At 34.8% G+C, this 25859-nt stretch overlaps 1 protein-coding gene and 1 long non-coding RNA gene across 2 annotated transcripts in view; both read left to right on the top strand.

Moving 5' to 3' along the window:
• The first annotated feature begins 210 nt into the window (after nucleotides 1-210).
• LOC126911410 (uncharacterized) overlaps nucleotides 211-25859 on the top strand; it is a 181805-nt gene continuing 156156 nt past the window's right edge. Inside the window, exon 1 of the long non-coding RNA XR_007705963.1 lies at nucleotides 211-508. This is a non-coding gene — a long non-coding RNA (uncharacterized LOC126911410). The remainder of the gene's footprint in view (nucleotides 509-25859) is intronic.
• The window catches only part of LOC118279407 (retinal homeobox protein Rx3), a 39712-nt gene continuing 38362 nt past the window's right edge, over nucleotides 24510-25859 (top strand). Inside the window, exon 1 of the mRNA XM_035599098.2 lies at nucleotides 24510-24935. Within this exon, the coding sequence (XP_035454991.1) occupies nucleotides 24524-24935 (412 nt within the window). The 5' untranslated portion in view covers nucleotides 24510-24523. The remainder of the gene's footprint in view (nucleotides 24936-25859) is intronic.

The raw sequence follows: 25859 nt of genomic DNA, 5'->3' as shown, positions 1-25859 counted from the left end.
TTTATCGAAAAAAAGTAAATAAATAGTAAAAAGGTATGAAAAAAATAATATCAATATAATAAAACATTTAGTACAAAGAAAATGCTCTAACGGAGTATAGATAATTCTATGTCGATCGTTACACGACTTCGGTTCATGTTATTGTTTTAATTCATCGAAAAAAAGTAAATAAATAGTAAAAAGGTATGAAAAAATAATATCTATATATATATAATTAAACTTTTAGTACAAAGAAAATGCCCGAACGGAGTATAAATAAATAATCCAAGTTGTCTTTATCCTCGATAGATCGAAATAGATCGCGCTATGGTTTCGTTACATTCATTTGGTTGGGTATCGGCCGAGCGCTTCGGTACTATCGTAGAAAAAGTGTATTATCAGTCGTATGATTATTTGTCTGTAGTGGTCCTGCTGTTTCGTATATTCTAAATTGGTTTCGTTGTATTTGTCAATTAATAAGTTTATTTGTTGGGTTTTCCTGGTTTTTTGGTTAAACTATTTAACGTAGGTTTAGTTTGATATCGATTATTAGTAGTTACTGTAGTTAGTTTTTTCAATAAAATTGTAAGTCTATTTTTTTTTTAATTAGATTAGATTTAAGTCGTTTCTTTTAAATTATTTAGTTTAAGCTTGGTTATTATAGCATAGAGGATAGGTTGTAATATAGTTTCTTTTTTAATTGTTATAAATTCGTAATTCGTAGCTTTCTTTAGTTTTAAGTTAGTTTAAGGCCGTTTTTAAACTATTTTTTCAATTGCCTAAGTGAGTATACATCTATTAAATTCAAACGCAGAGCTCATTATGTTGATTTTTGAAGAGTTCCCTGGAATATCTTCCACATCTCATTTTTGAAGAGATCCCGCGAGATCGGGAACTATGTGGTTAAAACCAAAAATTTGCCGGAAGTCACTATTCCACGCGAACGAAGTCGCGGGCAAAAGCTTGTATATGAATAAAGATGACATTGCGCGGACTTCAAGTGACCCGGGATCTAGACAAGATGAAGTAAAGGTCCATCGCTAGATCACAATTAATTAAGGAGACACTACGTTTATTAGTATAGTCAGATTATTATTTCTTTACACCTTGTGTTGGTTTATTTGTCGTGGTAATTAAGCAAAAAAGACTGACCAGATTGATTTCTGAAAATTTTCATTACCTACAAAAACACAATAACTTATTAACAAGATTGTCTTTATGGTATACCCAATAAGTTGTTTTGTTGTATTCAACATTCGTCTCAGTAATACAGCGACTAAATTCGAAAACTCCATACTGAATATGTACCAAGTTTTCATTCTCCAATACTCCACATTCCATTAAAAAGAGTTGTTACCAAAAAAATCTATACCCAAATCCTGTCCTGGTTTTTCCGAGGGCTCGAAATTCACTTAGCTTCGTTTGTCGAAGCTTTTCGCCTCTTGAAACTTTTCAATAGCCCGGAATCGAATTCAGGCACCTCCCTGTGCCTCCCCCCCACCTCTACCTTTGAACACCTGGCTTCGGAGTCCATGTATGTACACAATATATCTAAAATTTGAGCGCCTGTAAACGTGCGTCGACTTACTTATTTGAATTTTCAATAATGATTCTTTAAGGAAAACCGTTTTGTTATTTTGTTTCTAAATGTATTAAGCTTTTATTTAATTGCTCATTTCTATACCTTTGTAATATCAAATTAATGTCGTTTTGTCTTGTCGTCAGTTGGTATCCGATTCGTCAATGATTAAGGTTACTTAATCAGAAACTACTGAACACAGTCATTAGTCATCTAAGTTTTAATGTCTGATAGTTTAATGGTATCTAGTACATATTTATCAGAGAACCACACTTCGCAAATCTGAAAACACTTAAAAATTTCTTGTAAGTAATTACAATTTATCCGTACAAAATGTTCTTTCGTCATACGCTCAATATCGATACGTTCATCCAGACTACGGGACGCTTGCCAATCCATAGAAAGACCGCCCCAAACAGTTTGCAACAACATGTCTACATACACCATTATCCAGAAAAAATATTATCACAACCATCAACAATAGCACTAACAATGTGCTACTTCAAACGCATAATCCATGCTATGGTCATTTCACGAGCATTTTTTCCAGCACTCGTCTCATTGTGCATCACACTTACACGCGGTAATACGAGCTCCTTGAAATCTTAGACAAAACCGATCGTTTCATTGTATCCGCACCGTCTCAGCCGCACAGTGGTCACTACTCGATGTCTCTGGAAAAAAAGGTTCTGCGAAATTTTGCGGCATTATTAGTGGTATTAGGTTGTTGTTGGACGTATAAAAGGATTCCGTTCACGTTATTAGATCGGGTGCGGTTCAAAGGTTTGTTCGGAGGCGTTCGCGGTAAGCTTTTTATTCTGTAGTGCGCTGGATTAAAATCTTGTTTGCTTTATTCAATGTTTGTATGAAGATATGGAGATTTGCTAAGTAAGAGTGTTTTTTCGTGACGTTTCTTTTCGAACAAAGTGTGAAAATATTAATAAGTATGGGTGTATTATTTTCTTTAGCATTTATTATAAGTTTGAAGTCTAATTGATTTGCGTCAAGATGATGTTAAACATTAAAATCGTTTCTTTGCACTAAATCATGAAGTTAATTTTAACACTGCTATCATTATTTGATTAAATGTTTAAATAACAAATACATAAAGAAATGTAACAAACTGAAACCACAAAGTAACACACAACAATTACAGAGTAATATCTCTAAAATTTTTCTTCATAGTAATGTTACGGTAAATATGATTAATTGAAAATTATTAATAATTTTACAAAATTATTAATACTAACCACATATTTTGGTAAATGTGAATAATCTATCGAAATTTATTACTTTTGGTAGTAATTATTAATAATTCAACACGACACATGTTGGTAAAAGTAATAAAATAAATATAAACCCAATGTTTTTTGACCAGCACGTATTTATTTATAATATTAAACACAGTATTACGATTATATTGATTAGAAATCACACACACAAGATTACTTATACTTGCTTTAGACCGAAAGGACAACAAATTCACATATTCTGAACTAGAATATGAAATAGTGTCCTTCTAGGGCACATTTATTTGGGCTCGCTGTCATTGCAGCGATAAGTCCCCTGTGTCGTCTCGCCAAAAAGGGCACATTTATTACAAAAGTAACAATAAAATTCTTTTAAAAATAAAATCTACCATCAAACTTATGCAAGAAGTTGTAAAAAAATAAAATTTAACAACTATTGTTTCATTAACAAAATCAACACGAATCCTAAAAGCAATCTTCAACAATCATATTTGGTTTGCCCGTAAATCTTCTGTAGCACGTATAAATGCAACAAATGAGAATTTTAAAAGTATTATCATAGAATTCAAAAATATTTGTTGTGCAAGTACAATATATTGCCGTTTAAATTGAAATAAAAATAACATCTTGCCCACTTATTACATTTATCATTACAAGGGTAATATTATTAATAATAACCGACAAATGTGATTAATTTATCACTTTTACCTCGAGTTTCGGTAGTTATTAATAATAATAGATAATTATTAATAATTTTCAATTATTCACTCTTACCGTAACAGTAATATAGGCAATTGAGGTGCATTGCGGTGATTTTGTCACATAATTACAGGTTTGACATCCGTTTCTATTGTGTCAATACGTTTAATACAAACTGCAATAAATATCAATGTTTGATCTCACTCAGATTGAGTTTCCCAAAGAAGGCCGAGCTGTAACGTTATAGTTTAGTCGGCATCGCTTTATAGAAACACTATACTTTTGAATGAAATGATCAGGTACTTACGTGTGTATGCAAAAATAATAGTTTCATTTATAAAGTAAATGCAAAAGAATTGTCCAATATGTAGGCGTATAGTTCACCTAATTCCCATACTTAGGTACATTGAATTCTACACTTTGTCAAATTTTGGAATCAACAAACTAGTGGACTGTTTTATCCGACTGCGGTATTGAATACTTTTTACCTCAACATAGCTTTTCTACCTCTAGCGTCAAAAGTTCTCTTTAAATTATCAGAAGAGAGAAATAATGAAATAACTACTTACTTGACGGTCAATGCAACTATAGCAACTCTGTTATTTGATATCAAAACTCATTACACTAAACATTAAACACCAAACTGCATCCCAAATAACGTCATTATACAGAACACAGTCCCCCATTCATACACTTTTTGAGCGCAAGAAATAATAACCATTCCAAAGTATCTTGTTAGAAATAATTTGTTGTCCCATTCACATCCCTCGTTGAACCAAAATTTGCACCAATTAAAAATAGAAAAATACAATTTTATTTCTCTCTAGCACCATATTGGGAGAACGCCTCAAACAAATGTCACTCTTAGTATGCAAAATGAACTTAAATTTGTCACAAATTTATGCAATAATCGACTTTACAGCACTGTAATAGAGCTTTGAAAACTGCAAAATAAAGTTTGCAACAAGTATTTTTTACACTATTTTCTGTTTTATTGTATTACAAGGTTTATTCGTCGCTAACGAGTCAGCGGGGAGCCTGTGCGAGGGAGAGGTCGGAGTGGGACAGAGATGGCGATATGTAATATGATTTGTTTTGTTGCATTGTGGTTTAGTCCGCTCACGATTGTCAAAGTTTTTGTCGTCCTCCTTCTGGTTTCGAACCACTGTGTATTGACTGAGCTAGTTTATTTATTTGTAGTTTGTGAGGATGTTTGTAACAATAAACTATAATAAATACATCTAAATCATTGGCTTTAGATTTCAGATACGAGATTTATTGTGACGACGTTTGACAAATACTAAATATTGTAAGTACTTGTATGATAAGTTTAATAAATTAAATATTATTTCTTTAAAATGACGATGTTTTAATTCTACAGATATCTAGACGCTGTCTCCGACGACTACATTAACTTTAATAGATTATTTAAGTCTTATAAGTTTCTGTGTACTGTTCACTTGAACTCATCTCAAATCACATAATTTATCCGTAGATTCAGTATACAGTTGCAGAACCACTGACGTCATTACTGGGGTAAATGCCACAATTGTTATCCCTACACGTTTAAGACTATTATTTGGGAAGTGATTAGAGCTAATAGTTGTTATGTAATTCTCTTTTATATGTTTTGGCAAAATGTTATGATTTTTGCAAACATTCTAGTGAAATAACTATTGTGAGACACATTTTAATGACTTTATACGCAACCGTATGTCATCAAGGAGGTTCGATTAGTTTCATGACACAACCGAGGCTCATAATGATGAACTACATACCTAGACCTTAAAACAGTGAAGCCCTTAGACCATAAATAAAATGTCTTTTGCATTATAGAACACACAAGAACACCGTTGTCCAATTTTAAAGTTTGCAAGTACTTCGCAAAAGAACCCAGCCCAGCTGTCGAGAACTCGCAAAAAATAACAATATCAACTAAATAGACCTCTTATTAGGACGTTATCACACCATCGGATTGTGAACGTACGAGCAATTTGTCCCGAACAATCGCTCGGCAACGGGTCGTGAGTTAATCGGTGTGATAGTATCTCGAATGGCCTGTCTTTGTGTTTGTAATACAATAACGAATGTATTATCATCCTTAGTGTGCTTTGAATTAAGATTACTTTAGTATTACGCCTGTTTCAGAAGGGAGCAGATGTTGTTTCAGAACGGAGCAAAAGTAGGCTTTCAATTCTTCAGCTAGGCTATTCTGTAATTATTAATTAGAAACATTCGAAGTGTGCTATATCGCGCTCTCGACTGCCATTGGTCGAGTTTATTCTCACAAACAATGACATAGCGGTCCACGATCGAGCTCATTAAGAATGGTTCGAATTGACAATTACAGAATAACTTAGACCGAGCATCCAAGAGCGTAGTAGAAGGAAGGTAAGATCTCTCTCTTCTGCTTTGAAATGATGACGGGGGGAATATAAATAAGCTGTTGGCAGTCACTAAAAATATTTGCCTCTTAAAACTCTTGTCTCAGTTACAAAATATTGGTACCTATATATTTGTGTCAGTAACTATACTGTATTTTGCTACTTTTAGCTTTTCTGGATTTGCTTGCTTCGTGCATCTACCACTAGTTTGTCTCTGCATCGCCCAAAAGTTTGGCTGGTAGAACATGCATGCAACTATATGGTATTAAGCCCAGCTTGAATACATACATGTGCATAAAGAACTAAATAAACAAAATTGCTATATAACGGAATTTTCCATTCTGGGGATGATCTTGAAACTTCGAAAGTCATCGCCACTTATGACCACTCTATCAACAAGACAGCCTGTTATTGTGACTAAGTTCTTATAAACGAATTGAATGGACGCCGCTTGACTCACGCAGCTTTCATTAACTGCCCTCTCATCACAACTGTACGTAGCTTCGTATGTAGTGTGTGCCTTCACTTAATTTAAATTTAAAATCTAATTCCCCTTCAAAGTTTCATATTATAGAGTTGATTTGAACAGTTTGCTTGCCCCGGGATATGATCCCGGTAACAACGTCAAAGCTTGCCCCGCCCCGGCCGAGATCGAACCCGGGACCGCTCGCCACCCGCTGGCGACATCCCGTCTCTAATATAGTGAGTGTGTTACTTTCAACTTTTGTTTGTGTTATGGTTCTGTACATCGCAAAAATTGTTTAGAAAAGTTTGTGAAACGCTTTTCAGTTACTTATAACAGGAACAGGCTTTTTCTGAGAGACTTGCGATAAAAAATTTAGATTTTTTTATTATGACGAGTAGTAATTTAACCAACTAAGTTTCTGAAGGAAGTTTTAGGAACTTAAAATTGGTTAAATATCTCGAAAGAATAACAATTTTTGAAATGCAGAGCCGTACATTGTAGCAATATTTATATAGGCAAAACTGCGAATACATTTGCCGAAAGGTACCCTAATAAAACGCGTTCACACAAAAGAATACATGGAGATTGTCGCGCGGCGCCCCGCTGCGAAAACAACACGTTTGTGCCTAATAACATGTTCAGTGTACCAGAGTAACATGTTGCGACCCGCCGCGCTGCGCGACTCAAAATACCATATCTAGAAACTGATTCAATACACCGAGCAATTACGATTGCAAAATTGTTATAACAATTACCTAATCTAAATGTGCTGTGTCGCGACGGCAAAGTAGAGTACATATACGCGGTGTCGGAAGACCCAACTGAAAACTACACATTTAGTAGTGACCGGATAACAGCGCTCAAATAAACCAAAACCTTTTGAATCTCCAATCCGTTTGCTCATGGTCTGTCATGGGTTGTTCATGATATACGGAAATACAATGTTTTGTTTTAGTGATATTTTTGACACCCTACAGTTTACATTATATTATAAGTTTTTAAACTGACATGGTCACTAACACTAGAATTGGAACTTGAAACGGGATATTTACCATGTTTTTCTATTTCTATGAGTTTCAGATATTTCGGCACTGTTGCAAGCGCCATGATCACGGATGAAATAGAAAAATATGGTGAATATCCCGTTTCAAGTTCCAATTCTACTATAGTTTACATGATCCAATCATTCAGCTTACGACTTATATCCTTACTGTATTGGTTTGTCTGCAGTTGTTCACGTATTGTGTTGGCGGCCGCAGGGTGAGCGCACCCGTTGTAGGCTCGCACGCATCATCATTCGATTATTGCGACGAAAAAACACGAGACCTACGTGCATGGATAGTAGTGGGCGAGGAGTACATAAACAAAAAAAAAAGAAACACAAAAACAAAGTGCTAAAATGTTTCAAAATCAGTAAAGTTGGATGTCTAAGGAAATCAAAACCAAATACTCCAACAAAAGAAGATAAACATAAACTCCGAAATTGTTGAATCAATTCTGATAAATATTGATAGAAATATTGTATCTTCTGTAAAGCATTTTTACCATTTTACAGAAGTCATTCACGTTTTTTATGAATTGAAATTGATTAAGTGAGAAGTTCATAATGATTTGAATGAAAACATGACTATTGCTTTTAAAATTACATCAATTATATTATGTTGATTGTTGAACGCACAAAAATTAACCAAAAAATGTTATATCATTCTCTCCAATCATATAAAATGGAACACTGAACACCAACAACTCACGAGATCACAAAAAACTTCGTAAATTCAGCATTAATGAAGTTTTTCATCGTGATGAAGAATCAACGCGTCGTTTTAAAATAATCGGCCATCTCCACAGCTTTTTATAGTCAACGTTAAGTGATGTAAAATGGCAAAAATTGCTCGCCAAATCACTGGCGTTTTTTAATAATTGTTTTATGCTCTAACAAATGAGTTTGAAATTGGATCGGGCTCGGAGCGCTTACAAAAATGGATGCTTAATACGATTAGAGGGAGCGGGACACCGATATAGGGACCGACAAGGACGGAGCAGGCCCCGTAGTGTTCGAGAGGTTTTTGTTCTCTTTGATAACATTTTGTTATTTAGATGCATTATTCGGTTTTGTTAGTTGTTACGATTCAATTTGCCATTCATTCTATACACCCCAAACGGTTCTGTGACAAATTGCCGAATTATTTTGTTATTCGGTATTTTATTTGTATTTGAATAGAATCTTTTATCTTTATTTTTAAGAATAAAATTAGAATTTTAGATTAGTTTCAAATTGCAATTCATTTTTCGGTTCCATTTAATTTAGATTTTGTAATGGTGTCTTATTGATAACTTATTTATAATAACAATAAGCTATGATATTGAATATTTTCAGAAAACTCAAGGAACTTTTTTCATTCATGAAAAAAATCTTAACGTAACCTCTTTACTATTGGTTGTATAGAAAATATTGACGCATTTTGTTACACTTTCTAGTAATGAAATGTACAAATCACATATTAGAATTAGACCAACTTAGGTAATTTAAGACATGTAATGTTCGGTTAACCTGACGATCTAGAAGTATGAGTTTAAAAAATTTTAGGGTACCTAAAGGCACTCGTTTCTTTTAACAACATTACCAACAGTACTCTTTTTGAATCAAAATAATATTATATTACAAATCACAATAAAATTGAATTGTAAGTATCACAATCTCTAACAATTACATTTGTTACAAACAAAATGCTGAGATGATGAGATAAAGATAAAACTGATTTCTTAGAAACAAATTGTGAAGGTGCTAAATAACGCTGTTGCCTTCTGACTGGTGGAGTCAAGGCGTCAGTAATTACCGCTCGCTGGACGCCGAGGGTGGGTTCTAAGAGAAGGAGGGGGGAGGGCCAAGGAAGATTATATTGTTCCAACTTAATAGGCTTTTTATTGTTTTATATTGTGCTGGAACAACTCGGGTTGTTACTAAGTGGGTGAGTGGTGTATTTGGGAAAGGTTTGTATTAATCTCGTGCTTATAGACAGGTGAGCGATATTTTATGGATTAAAAAGGTCTATTACATCATGTGTCCATCTAGATGGTGATTTATGAAATCCTGAAGATTTCTTAACACCCATTTTAATTCCAAGAGTTATTCAGGTGATCTCTATGTTTGTTTGCCGCCCAATGTCTTAAAGAAATACCAGCTGTACAGGTACAGATTGCCTACAAAGTACAGAATTGTTACATTTCCAACTTAGTAATATTTATCAAAATTGAATAGATTCTTTTATGACACTACATTATACATTGAAAATATTATTGAAATGCACATATTTTCTTCTAAATGCAATTAAAACATTTAATAGGATCAATAGAATAAGTACCGAACTAGTAACACACCGCGGGCTCCTTAACTCTGCAATTGTCTACAAATTAGTCTGTGCTTTTATAAGATTACAGCGAGATGTTCGTTCTTCGTTATAAACAAGATTATTTCACGTTTCGCTTGCTCTGTTTACACTCAATTTATCTCCGTGAAATCATTTTGATTGGACGCCGACTGCTTAACGAAGGAGACTCTTAATTACGTTTCAATTACCTCCGCCATATTATCGTTTCAAACTTTTCATTAAGTATTGTTTTTCGTATTATTCTTTATGTAATGATAAACGAAATTGTTTCTGCTATTAATGATTGGTTGTTTGTTGGTGAAAATTACTGATCAAATTGCGATAGATTATCTGTTTTAAGTCAAAATTAATAATCGAAATCCTCAATCTCCAAATACACAAGAAATCGACAGTGGACTTGAAACTTCTCTGGTGTTATATTATGTGAGACGATCCGTTTGTTCCTTTGTCTTGCAAACCATAATTTATAAAAAAATATCTCGATCTAAGTTTTTAACAAAATATTCAACTAATGTCATAGATTGTCTATTAATTTCGATTTCAGTTAAACACCATCATTCCTAAACTACAATACCCACAAAGTTGCCTACTCGCATAATTCCCATTATACCCGCACGTGTGCCAAACACACCCGCTACAATACCCTCTTACGCACAAACTAAGAAATACACTCCATTCTTAATCCTTTACATAATAGAGGTGTAAGCTCGCTAAATATTTTCAAACAAGATACAAAAAATACTATAATAACACCTACGTACAAATGAGATTAACGTGAATGTCCGAGCGACATCCATGAATGAATGAAAATCGTCCATTCAGTCAACACTATGCGAGTCTCTATCTGTTTGTATAAATATTCTAAGAACTTTATAGACTGCTCACTTGAATTCATTGTGATAAGAATGATTTGGATTTGGTAAAGAGTAATCTGTTGCCAATAATAGGGATGATGACGGGGTATGCAAAATTAAAAATCTATTTAGTCCGTCAGTTAGGTGATGAAAAAATATCGGACGCGTTTTATATTATGTCATATAAGATAACCATACTTAGATAAAGACAATCAAAGTTTAGAAGGGGAGCAAATACGTCATTGGTACGTATAAAATGTACTTAAAAATGGCATCACGTGACATTTCAAATCGATATATCTCCGTAAGTATTTGTTTCCGTAAGAAAATAAAAAATACGCGTTTAATATTTTAACATAATCTACAAGACGGTCATTAAAATAAAATGAATCATTTATTTTAAAGATTTACTCGTTCCAAGTGATTAGTGATAATTTATGTAAACAGTTAGTCGTAGTTAGTTACCTACTCTCTTCGATAATGCTCGAATATGTAACCAAACGTTCAGAAAGTGGGTTAGTGGCCAAACGCAGACTTATCACCACTAAAAAAATATAATCAAACATAATTTCAACTTTAAAACAAAACACTAACGTCGACAATTTAATAAAGATTTTGGATAATTTAAAGAAGCTTATTGTGTTGGCATCTGTACATCCACAGCATCTGAGTAATACCACACCACACGTGTAACAATAATACTTAGTCAATTTGGACGTTATTTTCTCCAAAATTGCTGGTCACTGGTGACGGCTGGTCACTGCCGACATTTAGGCGCTACTAGAGTGCTGTTTGATTCGATTGTGTAACGATGATTGTCTTGTTACTTATGGTTTACCTTCTATTTGTATGGAGTTTGTTTACGATTATCGGTGGATGAAGATTTCAGAGCTCTGAAGTAACGTGAACAGGGCCTAATGCAAATAATAATAATTCTAAAAAAATACGTCGCGTTGGGGGACCGCTCCTAATTATTTCTTACTTATCTACGATTTGTTCATAAGTATCACATGCTTGGTCGGCGGTGTACAAGTACGTATGAATGCGGTCCCCCAACGAGACGTATTTTTTTTTAGAATTATTAGTACATTCTTAGGTACTTTAAGATTAAGTTTCTTTTATTATTTTTTACTTTTTAAAGGGAAATTAATTTTTATGTCGGGGGTTTTTTTAATTTTTAATTTAATTTTTTATTTTATACTTTTTATAGGTAGGTTAGGCTTAGTATATTACATATCTATACATATAATAAAATCGTAGAAAAGTGCTGTCTGTACATTGAAAATAAAAATAAAAAAAATAGCAGGGGTTATTGTTATGTCGATGTCGAACCCAAAAATGTAATTAACTTTTTGTTTGTCTGTTTGTCTGTTTGTCTGTTTGTCTGTTTGTCTGTTCGTCTGTGCGCGCTAATCTCAGAAACGGCTGATCCGAGTTGGATGCGGTTTTCACGAATATATTGTGGGATGCTTAAATTTACATTTAGTGTTTGTTTCATGTCAATCGGTTCATAAATAAAAAAGTTATGTCAAATTAAAGAATCACGTCGAACATTCTATGCTTATACCATTAATCTCCGAAACTATTTGACGGATTTGGTTGAAATTTGGTACAGATATAGTTTAGAACCTTAGAAAGGACATAGATATATTTTTATTTCAAAAATCAAAAAATAAAAATAAGAAATAAATTATTTATAAATAATTCTATGTCGATCGTTACACGACTTCGGTTCATGTTATTGTTTTAATTCGTCGAAAAAAAGTAAATAAATAGTAAAAAGGTATGAAAAAAATAATATCAATATAATAAAACATTTAGTACAAAGAAAATGCTCTAACGGAGTATAGATAATTCTATGTCGATCGTTACACGACTTCGGTTCATGTTATTGTTTTAATTCATCGAAAAAAGTAAATAAATAGTAAAAAGGTATGAAAAAAATTATCAATATAATTAAACTTTTAGTACAAAGAAAATGCCCGAACGGAGTATAAATAAATAATCCAAGTTGTCTTTATCCTCGATAGATCGAAATAGATCGCGCTATGGTTTCGTTACATTCATTTGGTTGGGTATCGGCCGAGCGCTTCGGTACTATCGTAGAAAAAGTGTATTATCAGTCGTATGATTATTTGTCTGTAGTGGTCCTGCTGTTTCGTATATTCTAAATTGGTTTCGTTGTATTTGTCAATTAATAAGTTTATTTGTTGGGTTTTCCTGGTTTTCTGGTTAAAATATTTAACGTAGGTTTAGTTTGATATCGATTATTAGTAGTTACTGTAGTTAGTTTTTTTAATAAAATTGTAAGTCTAATTTATAAATTAATTAGATTAGATTTAAGTCGTTTCTTTTAAATTATTTAGTTTAAGCTTGGTTATTATAGCATAGAGGATAGGTTGTAATATTATAAATTCGTAATTCGTAGCTTTCTTTAGTTTTAAGTTAGTTTTCATCTTAAGTTCGGAAAGATTATATTTCTTTAGTTTAAGTCCGTTTTTAAACTATTTTTTCAATGCCCTAAGTGAGTATACATCTATTAAATTCAAACGCAGAGCTCATTATGTTGATTTTTGAAGAGTTCCCTGGAATATCTTCCACATCTCATTTTTGAAGAGATCCCGCGAGATCGGGAACTATGTGGTTAAAACCAAAAATTTGCCGGAAGTCACTATTCCACGCGAACGAAGTCGCGGGCAAAAGCTAGTACTTAATATAATTTCGATTCTTGTTAAGGTAAAGATTACATTCGGGGTCAAGCTCGTTCGATTTTTTTTTAGTTTTATAAATTACTAGTTTTTGTTTCTATAAGTAGGCTAAAGATTACAATGGTGCAAGATTTTTTGTTTATAATAAAACGTTAAATAATTTTTTTTTAATTTTTTTGTATAATTTTTTTTTTTTTTTTATTTTTTTTTTTAATTTTTTATTTTTGTTAATACGAAAAAATAATATCTTTCAATATCTTTTTTCAGTGCGGTTTAATTTGAGACCCCATCCCAGTATATTTGCAGACCTTCGGCTAATCTCCCCACTTTCACCGCCCATAACTTTAAAACGGCTCAACCGATTTTCATCAAACAAGTCTAAAAACACTCGCACATAAGTCCCCTTTCATACGAAAAAAACTAAATTGAAATCACTGCATCCGTTCGGGAGTTATGATGCCACAGACAGACAGACAGACAGACAGACAGACAGACAGACAGACAGAATGACAGACAGACAGACAGACAGACAGACAGACAGACACGTCAAACTTATAACACCCCTCTTTTGCGTCGGGGGTTAAAAATACCTATAATCCAAGCACTACTTGACTGGTAGTAAAATAGTTTTCATGCACATCACGTAGAACCCTAAAATTTATTTTTAGCTGAACAATTTACTACTTTAATAAAACAAAAAAGGAAATATCTTTAAATTCATCAACATTTTATAAAACACTACCTACCATTTTAGCAGCAACTGCGAAAAAACGAACCACAAATGCTAGCAACTTATCTAAAACAAAACTAACAATTTAAACGTCAGCGTCAGTACACACAACACAAAGTAGCCAAATGATAATGATTTGTACAATAAAACTATGAGTTTGTACGTAAATATATCGATGGCGATTCTAAAAGCACTCTAAATACCATTCGAAACTTTTTTCACTCGAAACAACCCAAAAATTAACATCAGTAATAAGCCCGTATTAAGATATAACCAATTTAACAAGAGCCGTCACCCTTTGTCCGTAAACGAATCGGCCGTACATAAAAAGATTTGCTGAACACAAACAGAGGTCAGATAAAGTTGGACGTCAATTTTTCAATTCTATTTTTGAGTGGGCAGGTATTAATTTGAGTGAGTGTTATTACGATCCGCGGTGATGGATTGGATGAGTAAGCGAATATTTGATTTCCGAACATTTTAGGCTAATGTTGGACCAAATGTTTGGAATAAGTGTCAAGTTTAAATTGTTATGCTGGCGTTGGGTTCTTTAGTCATGTTCTTTTTCGTTCAATAAAATTTCAATCTTGGACTATCTACAAGTTATAAAATCTGTTAATATTGAAGATTTTTCAAACTAACTGCTTAAGTTAGGAAAATTTTAGGAATTATTGGAAACAATTGTAGAAGGGTTCTTTTATTTTTGATCCGTTTACTTAGTTGCAAAGCTTGTAATTGGTAGACAGGCTGATTTAGAAATTTCCTGTAGATTCTATCGTAAATTTAAGCATTTTATACTAACCTGCATTGATTTTTGTAGGTCGATGCATATGTCAGTTAATGACTTAAGTCGTAAGAGATAATTGAATGGTACCATCCTACTAAAGATTTCCAAAACTGCTGATCCATCATCGATCACTAATTAGTTACTATAAGTGAGAGTGTTCTTATCCCCAATCTTAAGGATTACGTGCAATTTTTTTTCGTAACTTTCGTTTAAATCGCAAAAACTTTTGAAGGAGCGGCACGAGCCTATTGTTCCTTAGTCTAAAAAAAAAATATCTGTTCCATTCGATCTATAGCTTGCATTTTTAAAACGTCCTTCTCATTTGGAGTTTGTTCCTTATCCTCGATTCATAATAGAACCTAATGAAATGTAATGTAAACTTTTTGGTTCTTTGTCACATTCTGAAAGTGTTTTTCAGATATTCTGTACTTTGCTCGAGCGTTGTACAAAATAAAACACTAACAAATAGACACAGCAAGTCAAGCACAGAATAAAATTAAAGACCATTAAATTACACTGTGTAGGCTTGTGACTACAGATACACAATGTCACGCCTTTTATCTCCGAAGGGGTAGGCAGAGGCACAGGCAGAGGTGCACATTACGGCACGTAACGTCACTATACTATGTACAGCTTTTACCATTAATGTTAAAGTCCCACGTAATAGGGGATGAGCCTGTTGTCATATACTGGCCACAATTCCAGACTCCGTGCTACTACTGTGAAATTTTCGAAAATCCGAAAAAAAGCCCAGTAATACTTTGCTCGATCCGGGAATCGAAACCCGATACCCCTTGTCCGGCAGTCGCACTTGCGGCCACTCGCCCAAAGAGGCAGTCACTACAGATATAAAGGGGCAAATGTGCATATGTATAAAGAACACTCGTATAGTCGCTGGTCACTGCGAGACGTTAGTGTGTGGAGCTGTGGCAGTAAACTGGATTACGGCAGTTGATAGTGTCCAGCCGAACACTATTGCAGCGGTCAGTTAGTTACTTGTTCCGCGTCTTGTGATTGCATGCTGAGGTGCCGCAGAGTACATTGAAGATAGAGATTGCAGAAAATCAGTAGGTTAGGATAATGTTACCTATAGCGGTTGAGCAGTAAAACTGATCGTTCTACGCCATATATTTTTTAAACTTAAAGACACGGAATCGACATGAAATTCTTCAGACCATAGTAGCTGGTTAGATATACCTAGTGACTGACCATTTAGTAGATAACAAAGGTCTGCTCCTAGTTACACTATTATTACCTACCCTAACCTATCTCACCTTTACAATCTTTGTTTTCTTGAAGCTATATTATTTGAACATTCATACCAGGCCTTAGTTTACAAACAAACTCGGTCGTCTTAAAACTGACTCATTCAATGATTCCCTTATATTTTGGTATATCTTCAACACAACTATCAGTATCTACATCATAACTACTCTATGCTCGTGTCCAAGTGACCACGTAGCGCGTAACAGCGAGCTAACTCGATTCCGAGCTGAGATGAGCGGCTGTGTCTTGTGTCCAATGTCGCTCGCACCTGATTGGACCATTGTGAGCTCCGGCTAGTATTTCATTACTGTCACTCGCTGTCTAGTTATTTGAATTGCAATGGTCACATGCAGGGCACGTCGTCTTCTAATTAAATCCGCTTTGGTTCTGGCTTGGAACACTGTTGACTTCCTAGAAATGATGTAAAGGCATGTAGTTCCCTACTCTAAGGTATATGATTTCCAAGTAATTGTATAAAGGTAGTTCAAGAGCTGTTTCGATAACTATGCGAAAAGGTTTCATCTGATCGAGTTCTTGTAAGAATTGTGGTAGAATTTGGACCATTAAATGACCTTAACTCAGAATCCGATTATTTTTGGCAAAAAAACTACGCGTAACATAAACTTATGGCGAACTAGAGAACAAATCAGATTCTTGTAGCTGCCACAATCACACTGAAGATGATTAACAATCCTGATGGATCATTAAAACAAAAATCATAAATTCTACTTCAAAATCTCTTTTTAAACGAGTTTTAAAACAACCCATTAAAATGACATTTTAAAATAATGTCACTAGAACTAGAGTGGGTAACTCTTTGAGGGGTCTAAGTGGTAATTAGGTAACGTTAATGAGCCCGCCAACAATCACGGTGGAACAAGGTGCGGCGTAATGAACTGGATTTGTTCTGAGGACAGTGAATAGATAAAGGATAATTCGCGAGATCAAAGCGTGACAAACACAGGTGTGCTACTGTGACCATGGCTTGGGAATGAATCGAGTTAGTATTGTTGTTTAGATTTATTTCTTAAAGTGTTGTTTTTTCAGGTGTTTAAGTTTGTTTATTTTGATGATTGTAAAGATGGTTTAAGAGACAAATTGTTGACAATATTGACACTTGAATTTTAATAAAAGAGTACTACACACTTTTAAGTTGGTGATAACACAGTTCAGGTGAATTATTAATTAGTATTAATTAATTATTATCATTATAAAGCACAATAATATTTAGTTTATTTAATTACGCCAAAAATAATGCGCTTTTTGAATACGACAAAATGAGTAATTCACCCAATACCCAATAATAGCATTGATAATTCGTAAATCCTAGGTACTATATTGATTAGATTCATTGCATAAATATGTATGACAAGGGCACGGACCAAATGTCCGTAGAGAACAAAATATAAATAGTATAAAAAAATCCGTAAACCCTGAGAATAAAGCAGAATATTTGTAATTATTTCCAGGACTGTCTGCCCCGTCCAACAGTGTGGTCACCCACCGCCCGCTGCGTCCACCATTAATAGATCAGGCCCAGTTCGCTATTAATTAACTCAAGGGTACCTCAGTCCTGGTACTGGACACTTTTGTGGTCACCTGCACGCTGCCAGCGCAACCAGAGCTATTGAACAAAAACAATTGTTTTTGATTGAGTCTTGTTGCTTTCGATTATTGTGGATGCTATTGTTGTTTATTAAAATGATATTTGTTATGTAATACCTTTTTTAAGGGAGGAAAATCATCCAAGACTTCTGGCGCCTTGGGCGAGGCGAGAAGAAATGTCTCTTACTGACTATAAACCACTACGTTCCTGCTCCTGCTTTTTGAGCCGGTACTTGGTAAGCCCGCTAGGCACTGCGCTGCTCTGGATCAGTAATGTAATACCTACCTAGCATTACTAAATAGGTAAAGAAAAATAAGAAGCTTATTATTGTTCGAAGATGTTCATATAAATAAGATCAGTAAAGGATTTGTGGTTGATAAAGACAATAATTTCATTTGCATCATATCACAATACCAGTGTTTACCAATATAAACAATTAACCCAACTTACTTAAATAATGACCTAAGATAAATCTATAGTTTGGTATTTAAAGCCTTCAGAGAGAACATGTTCCATTTCTAATACTCCAGACAAATCTTGAGGTGGCGCAATGAGTTTAGCCTTCCCTAAGCTTATTAAAAAAGAATACTGTCTTTAAAGAATCTCTTACTAAAGGGTTCACTAAAACGGACTAGAATGTAATGAATGATAAATATTCTGTCTCTATACATAGACGCTTAATGGATTAAAATTAGTTTATTGTCTACAAACTGTTAATTGAGCCATTTATTCAAACAATTCTAGTTTCAGACATAATGATTAGATATTCATTTGTTATCTTGACGTCTAGAATTACAATAATACTAGACTATTGTTCACTAAAGAGTACTAAGTAATGGATACCTAGGTTTCTGAGTAAAAAGTGTTAATCGACCTGTATCTTGAAATTTAAAGTAGTTAGCTATGAGTCAAATGGTATTAAAGCACTTTTCTACTGAGAGAATAAAAATCTCAATATATGGTATTGACACGTTTGAAGACCCACGAGAAAAAGTTTCAAGCAATTGCAAAGTTTATTTCAGTTCAATACTTTCATTCATTCATCTAGCAATTGTCTACATAGTGAAGACGTTCACACGCTTGACTAAAATTCTCGAGTTAATATGGCTACTGCAGTGATCCACGCTAGCCCTTTAATTCAGAATTATCTGGGACCGCAGCGAGGGTCACGAGGGGCGCTGACGGGATAAAGGAGGGGCGGGGAGGGGGGGTGGTTGTTCAAAACCAATCAATGTTGGTTAATTGGCGCTTTAATGCTGGATCATTCAACAATTACAGAGGTCGCTGTCAGCCGCCAGGTAGCGTAGAGCGGGGCCAGTGTCGATGTAGCGGTGAAGGAATATGTTAAGATCAATTTATAGGCAAGCTGTAAGTCATTTGTTTTAGGGTTTTCAATGCCGTATGTTAGGTAATTAAATAAGTTTGTCTATAAGTAAAACTAAAGACGTTAAACTTTCATTTAGGTACAGGTCAACCCTATATTAAGAGATGGATTTTTTCAAGACAGATATGAACCTTAATTTCTGATGTCTGTTAGTATCAGGTAAGACAGATGTGAATCTTCATTTCAGTCAGTATCAGGTATAGATAGGTACTCGTAAGTAGATTTTCATTCATCATCAGTTTGACCTTTTCCAACAAATTGCCACGTTGACTTCCAAAATAACTATTCCATCACAATTAAAACTTTCAAGATCGATCACGGCACAGCCTCGACGCTGTAAGAACAAACAGCATCAAAACAGAAAATAATTACCATCTAAACGCTCGCTAAATGTCTCGGAGTTCCCCTAACCCTATGATCTAATTACTCACATCGACATAACCCATCACTGTCAACAAATTGTTATATGGTCGTTGTAGATTAGCGTGTCCCGGGTCTACTAAACCCCCCTCCCCCTTCGCACCCCTTCCCCCACACTTATCCCAATCAATCTAGCGCAAACTCGCTTAATTTAACCATCAATCCACCATTAGTGATCGTTATTATATTTAGTCTTGTTATAAAGCTTTGAATGAGTAATTTTATGTCTGTTACCTCGGAGAGTTTTAATTGGTTTTCGCTTTAAAGAAAATGTTTTGTCGAATTTTTAAGGGTTTTTTTTTATTTCTGCCTAAATTAATTATTATGTTATCGGTTTACTCACGTAACTGTTTAACGAGGAACTCGACTAGTTTCAAGCCATGCTAGGGGCTCATATTCATGAGCAGCATTCCGCGACACACGACGCGGCCAATGTCGTGCTGTTAGTATGTCTCACATAATATGCACTAAAAAGTAAAGAAAATAATTGCGTATTTTTCGACAACTTAATAGATCAACTAACTTTACTAACTCATCACACACATTATAATGTAAGTAGGTACAATTATTGTTACTTCTGGAGTCGGTGTCAGCCAACTAAGATAGGTTTGTTATTTACCTATTAAGACAACAAAACATTACAGTTTTACACCAGTTGTAAGTAGGTACTTAACCACCACTCCGCCCGTGCCGTGCTAGGTTGTTGGCGTTTCCTAGGCTGACACCGACTCCAAAAATAACAATAATTGTACCTACTTACATTATAATGTGTGTGATGAGTTAGTAAAGTTAGTTGATCTATTAAGTTGTCGAAAAATACGCAATTATTTTCTTTACTTTTTAGTGCATATTAATTTGTTTTGGAATATTTATTTTTTGAAGTCGGTTTTTTTTTTGTTAAAATTGTTTTTTATTTCTTGATTTTTAGTGAATTACTTATTTGAGTATGGGTAGACCTATTAAACGCGTTGCTCATATGAGACAGCGCCGTTTATATCAATAATATTAATATCTATCCATATTGACGCATAAGTACATTATTTTCAAATGTATATTAACCTGATACCCTTACTTATGATCTGCTGAGCCGACAGCTGACAGTAACCTGTTCATAAGCCACATACATAGTTAGTTGTCAAACACACAAACAGATTAGGTAGATACCTACATATACAGTCATGTAACTCAGACAGCACATCAAGCTACCCATCATTCTATACCAGATATGCTACTATCTGTCCTGAATTTTATGGTTACTGAGAAAGATAAGCTAGTATGCATCACTTAAATGTAAACGCAGAGCTCACTCTGCTCATTTTTAAGGAGTTCCCTGGATTATCTTCCACATTTATGGTCAGACTTTGAAAACAATTATATGGGACCACATTGACATCGTACTCTTTCAAACACAAAAAGAATATTTCAAATCGGTCTATAACTGCCGGAGATATGCATTTGTCAAACACAAACAGATTAAGTACCGACATACACATGTAAATCAGACAGCACATCAAGCTACTCATAATTCTATACCAGATATGCTACTATCTGTCCTGAATTTTATGGTTACTCAGAAAGATAAGCTAATATACATCACTTAAACTCAAACGCAGAGCACATTCTGTTCATTTTTGAGGAGTTCCCTGGATTATCTTCCACAATTATGGTCAGACTTTAATAAAAATTATATGGGACCACACTGACATCGTACTCTTTCAAACACAAAAAGAATTTCTCAAATCGGTCTATAACTGCCGGAGATATGGATTAACATACATAAAAAAAAAAATACGGTCGAATTGAGAACCTCCTCCTTTTTTTGAAGTCGGTTAAAAAGTTATATTTCTGCCTAATTATAGTATATCGGGTTCTATATAACATGGCATAATGACCATCTTACGAATATTTCGTTTGAGTTACACACCATAAAACCTCTTTTGTGTGCTCAGCTTATAATCATTAACGTCTACTACACAGTACTGAGTATATGCTCTATTGAAAATTACTTTCATTACTTTTATGTTGTCATCATCTTATCATATCATCATACCCTTAGTAAGAGTTTGCTTAACATTGAACGAAAACAAAACAAGAGTGCGTTCGGTGGTCTTATTGGTCGATGCGAATAAACCAACCAAACAGAGCGCAATTGCACTCTTTGTTTCGATCACGTTAAACTTAAAACAAATCCGTATTAAGCCTAACGATTAATGGAGTTGGTTGGTGCTGAACAATGGAAAACTCCATCTTAAAAGAAATATCTTCTTGAGGAAAAAAGATGAAATGCTTTTGTTATCCTCAGCCTCAGTTAAAATTATCTGGCTATTGATATATTGGTCCTTAGAATCAACTTATTTAAGTTGGACCCGAGGATAATTCCTTCGATCTAGGTAATCATTTTACTAAGTAAGTGTTTTCTGTACTACGTTAGCCATGTCTGTTATCGAGCATAACGCATGGTCCCCTGGCGTGACTTGAAACTAGTCCGGTTACCTCGTCCAACCGTTACGTAAGTTAGTCGTATACACTAATTATTTTTACACTATGAGGGGTAATTACAAATATAATATTTTTCAGTAGGCTCATCTTCTACAATAACAGAACTTACTGATACTGGCTCGTCCTACACATTATAGTTATTCTACCAACAAAATATAAGGGACAATTTTATACATCAGTTAATTTGTTCACGTAATAAGCATTAATTATTACAACGAACCTACCTAATTAGGGCGCCATCAACTAGTGCCATAGAACATGCAAAGCTCTATACAGTGCGCTACTGTATGCACTATCAAGATCCAAATCCAATCATTAAACAAATTGATTGATACTAGGAACTTGATTGGAACAATCCATTAGCTAGGGTTGTCAGCGTAAAAATTGAAAGTCTACGACATAATGATGAGTTGCAGTGTGGCAACATTATGGGCATAAAAGCAGGGAGTGTGCAATTAAAAGTCATTCAATTGTAGCATTCGCGTGCAGTCAATTATATGAAGAGGTCCGCTGTTGTGGCGGCCGCGTTAAATATTCAGCTCCAATCAGGATAATGTATCGGTGTACCGTGACACATAATGTATGTTATGTAGGACATGTTATGCTTTAAATCTTCCTTTATTTGAGGGAAAAGAATAATGAGTTAAATAAATAACTCCTAAATTAATTTGGAGTACAATGGGATGACATTACAGAATGTTAATCTAGCAGTGGACAAAAATGGACTAACGAATATCCAAGAGGGATATTCGTTAGTCCATTTTTCTTCCAGTGTGATGAAAATTTTTCTCTTTAGAAGAGAAAGAGATCATTATCTGATTACTTTAATTTTGATTTCAAAAATGAAAAAGAAGTTGTTCATAATTATTATTTTGTGGCCTACAACCTATAAAGATCGATCTTTATTATTTTGGGTGTCTTTTTATTGATCTTTAAGTAGTACTGTAGATTTTGGCTCTCCTTTGGTTGTGGCAAGAAAATAAAAATAACGACATTTTGATGCAAACACATTATTTTATTAATATATCTGGTACCTAATTTATAATGATTTATGGATTTTTTTTACTTATTTAGTTGGACAATGATGTGATGATGTTAAAGTTGAATGTTTATAAATGGTTACAAACTAAGTTTAAAGTCAAATTCTTAAGTTATTTTTCAGCAAATATAGGTAAGTAAACATAGATACTTTAACTAAAGAATATAAATATTATTAAAATATACTGACAATAATTACTCGGTCTTGCATAAAATGCACCGTAATGTAGTAATGTGCAGTAGGCGCCGCGGCGGGACCTTGTTATTCGTAAAGTTAACCGTGTAACTGCCGGCCGCCAACAATCACTGAGCGCGCCGGACAAAAGAAACCCATCGACAATACAAGACGCGCTAAGAAAAAAACAAAATTCAACACACGATTGGTCGATCGACGTGTGACGTCACAGCGCGCCCCGCCCCCTAACAACCGTCGCTACACCTGAGATGAGAGGGAGCGAGATCTTTGTAAGTGTGAAGAAGACAAAATTATATTGACGGTTCCATTATTAATGTATTAACGACTCAAGTCCTTAATTCACCGCATTCTATTTTCAGGCTTAGAACCTTATAATAGAGTTGAGTTTACTAGAGAGTATTTGTGGTTATAAGTCTGAGTGCATTCACTGGTCTGGTCAGTTGGAAAAGCTGTTATTGTTTGGTTACGGGTTAACCGATTTGGTTAAATTTGTGTGTTAACAGGCAGATGTCCGGCGGTGCTCTCGCTCCCTCGCCCCGCGCTCCGCTGAGACAGGTAGCGTCTGATTGGCCCCGTATTGATTAGTGTGATTAATTAGAATTGAGTTCATTAGCATTTAGGTAATTGGAAGTTTGGACTGACCGCTGTACCATGCGTTCAGTTTGTTTTTTGCTGTTTAGATTGATCGTGGATAATGTGTGCAAAAACTACTCGTTGAACCAATTAACAAACATTTATTTAGCTTCATTTGATTGGTGAAAGTTTATTTAAAACTGAACTTTTATGTTTTCCTATGTAAGCTTACATTTCCAACATAAATAAAATCACGCAGTCTATGTATGCACATTAAATAAAAAAATGTGAAAACTTTGTATGCCTACTCAAATATTATTCTCAGTTATTCTAATGTCATCAACCTATCAAATTGTATAGAAACATGCAAAGAAGCAACAAGCGAGTAAGTACCACGAACGCATCGAGAACCCTCAAAGAAATCGCTAACAAACTCCCGGCAACACTCTAACACCTAGCACAATCGACCCAATCAAACAGAAAAAAAACTATTCAACCATCACCAACTCTCAATACCGCTCAAAGAAACTCCGAGGGGAAAATGCTAATACGCCGCTTCTTGCTTCTTACCAAACAAAATCACTTCGCGACCCCAAATTTCGCACTTTCAATGGGCAATTTCGCTCGCCCCCCTTCCAATAGGCCCCGCCCCTTTCTTCCCCGCCGACTCTAGTAGTAGTTTCGGAGCGCCAGTGACGTACGCGTATCGCTGCGAGATGGACGCGCCCGACGACCGATACTACGGCAACCAAACGCCGGACCGCTCCGACACGAACAGCCCGCGCTCGCAAATGAGTAGTCCCAACTCCAACTCTTCTATCAATGTGACGGATCAATCCATATCGCTTTCCCAGCACCAACAGAACTTAGAGACACTTAACAGAATGGGAATGTTTTTTCACGCGCAACAAATGCATCTTAACCAGAGTTTTGATGCGGTGAAATCTAGGTTAGGCTTGACACAAGTGCCTACGAGTGTTAATCCAGGCCCGAGGCATACGATAGACGCTATCTTAGGACTGAATGGCCAGAGGCAAGTTACTAGAGTGCAGAGTGAGTTTGAACAGAGGAGAGAGGAGAGGGAGTGTGAGACTGTACCAGTGTCGCCAGGAGCTATTGAAAGCGCCGGTATGTGAGCTTTATTTATTTTTATAGCTAGCTAAAGAGCTTTAGTGTTCATAACTGTTCTCAGTCTCCAGTGCAGAGAATATAATTTATTGCAGCTGTCACCAATTTTCTTTTCAAAGCAGTTTGTGCTCTTGTTTATTTCTCTTTAGATGGACTTAACTTTTGAAGTAGGTACAAAACGCCTGGCTTTTCAACTACTGTGTAAAGCGATGAAAATATCTCTATAAGAAGGAGTTGAGTGTTTTCTGTGTGATTTTTTAAAGGCATATTGAATTTTCTCACTTTAAAAGCTTTAGAGAATGGAGCCTTCAGCAGCTACTTTTTGAATCCTTTTGGAAAATAAACAGTTAAGACTGCATACTTTAAAAATACTTGTAGATTATTGACATAAATCTGTTTAATTAAATCCTCTTGTAAGTAAAATAACGCCAAACCATTACGTACCTCTTAAGTAGTCTCACATAAACAATACAAATTAAATCAAAAAATTAATTAGACCAGTCACTTTGATGGTCAACTTAAATACCTACTTACGACAATGCTGGTATAACTAGAAAAATAATTCATAAATCAAGGTGTTGCATATTGTATAGGAATATAACAATGGCTTGCACATTGCGGATAGGCGTTGCATTATAAGCACCGCCCGTAAAGTCGCCGCCCGCCGCAGCGACCGACCGCGCGCGGCCGACGGGTTAACTCTTGCCTACATAATGATGGAGTATCAATATCCACAAAGAGTATCAATGATTAAGTAAATATTTAATTTTCTTATATCCAATACTTAATTGATTTTATTTTTGTACATTCTATTACACCACATACATTGGGTCAATGGTGTTACAACGTTAGCTTTATATCTGGTTTGAAAAATAAATACAACTGAATTCTATTTCCTTTAAATATCTAATAGATTCTTCTGCT

The sequence above is a fragment of the Spodoptera frugiperda genome, chromosome 14 (assembly GCF_023101765.2).
Source record: "Spodoptera frugiperda isolate SF20-4 chromosome 14, AGI-APGP_CSIRO_Sfru_2.0, whole genome shotgun sequence".
NCBI lineage: Eukaryota > Metazoa > Arthropoda > Insecta > Lepidoptera > Noctuidae > Spodoptera > Spodoptera frugiperda.
Note: the sequence above shows the minus strand (reverse complement) of the source record. Positions and strands in the feature narration are given on the sequence as shown.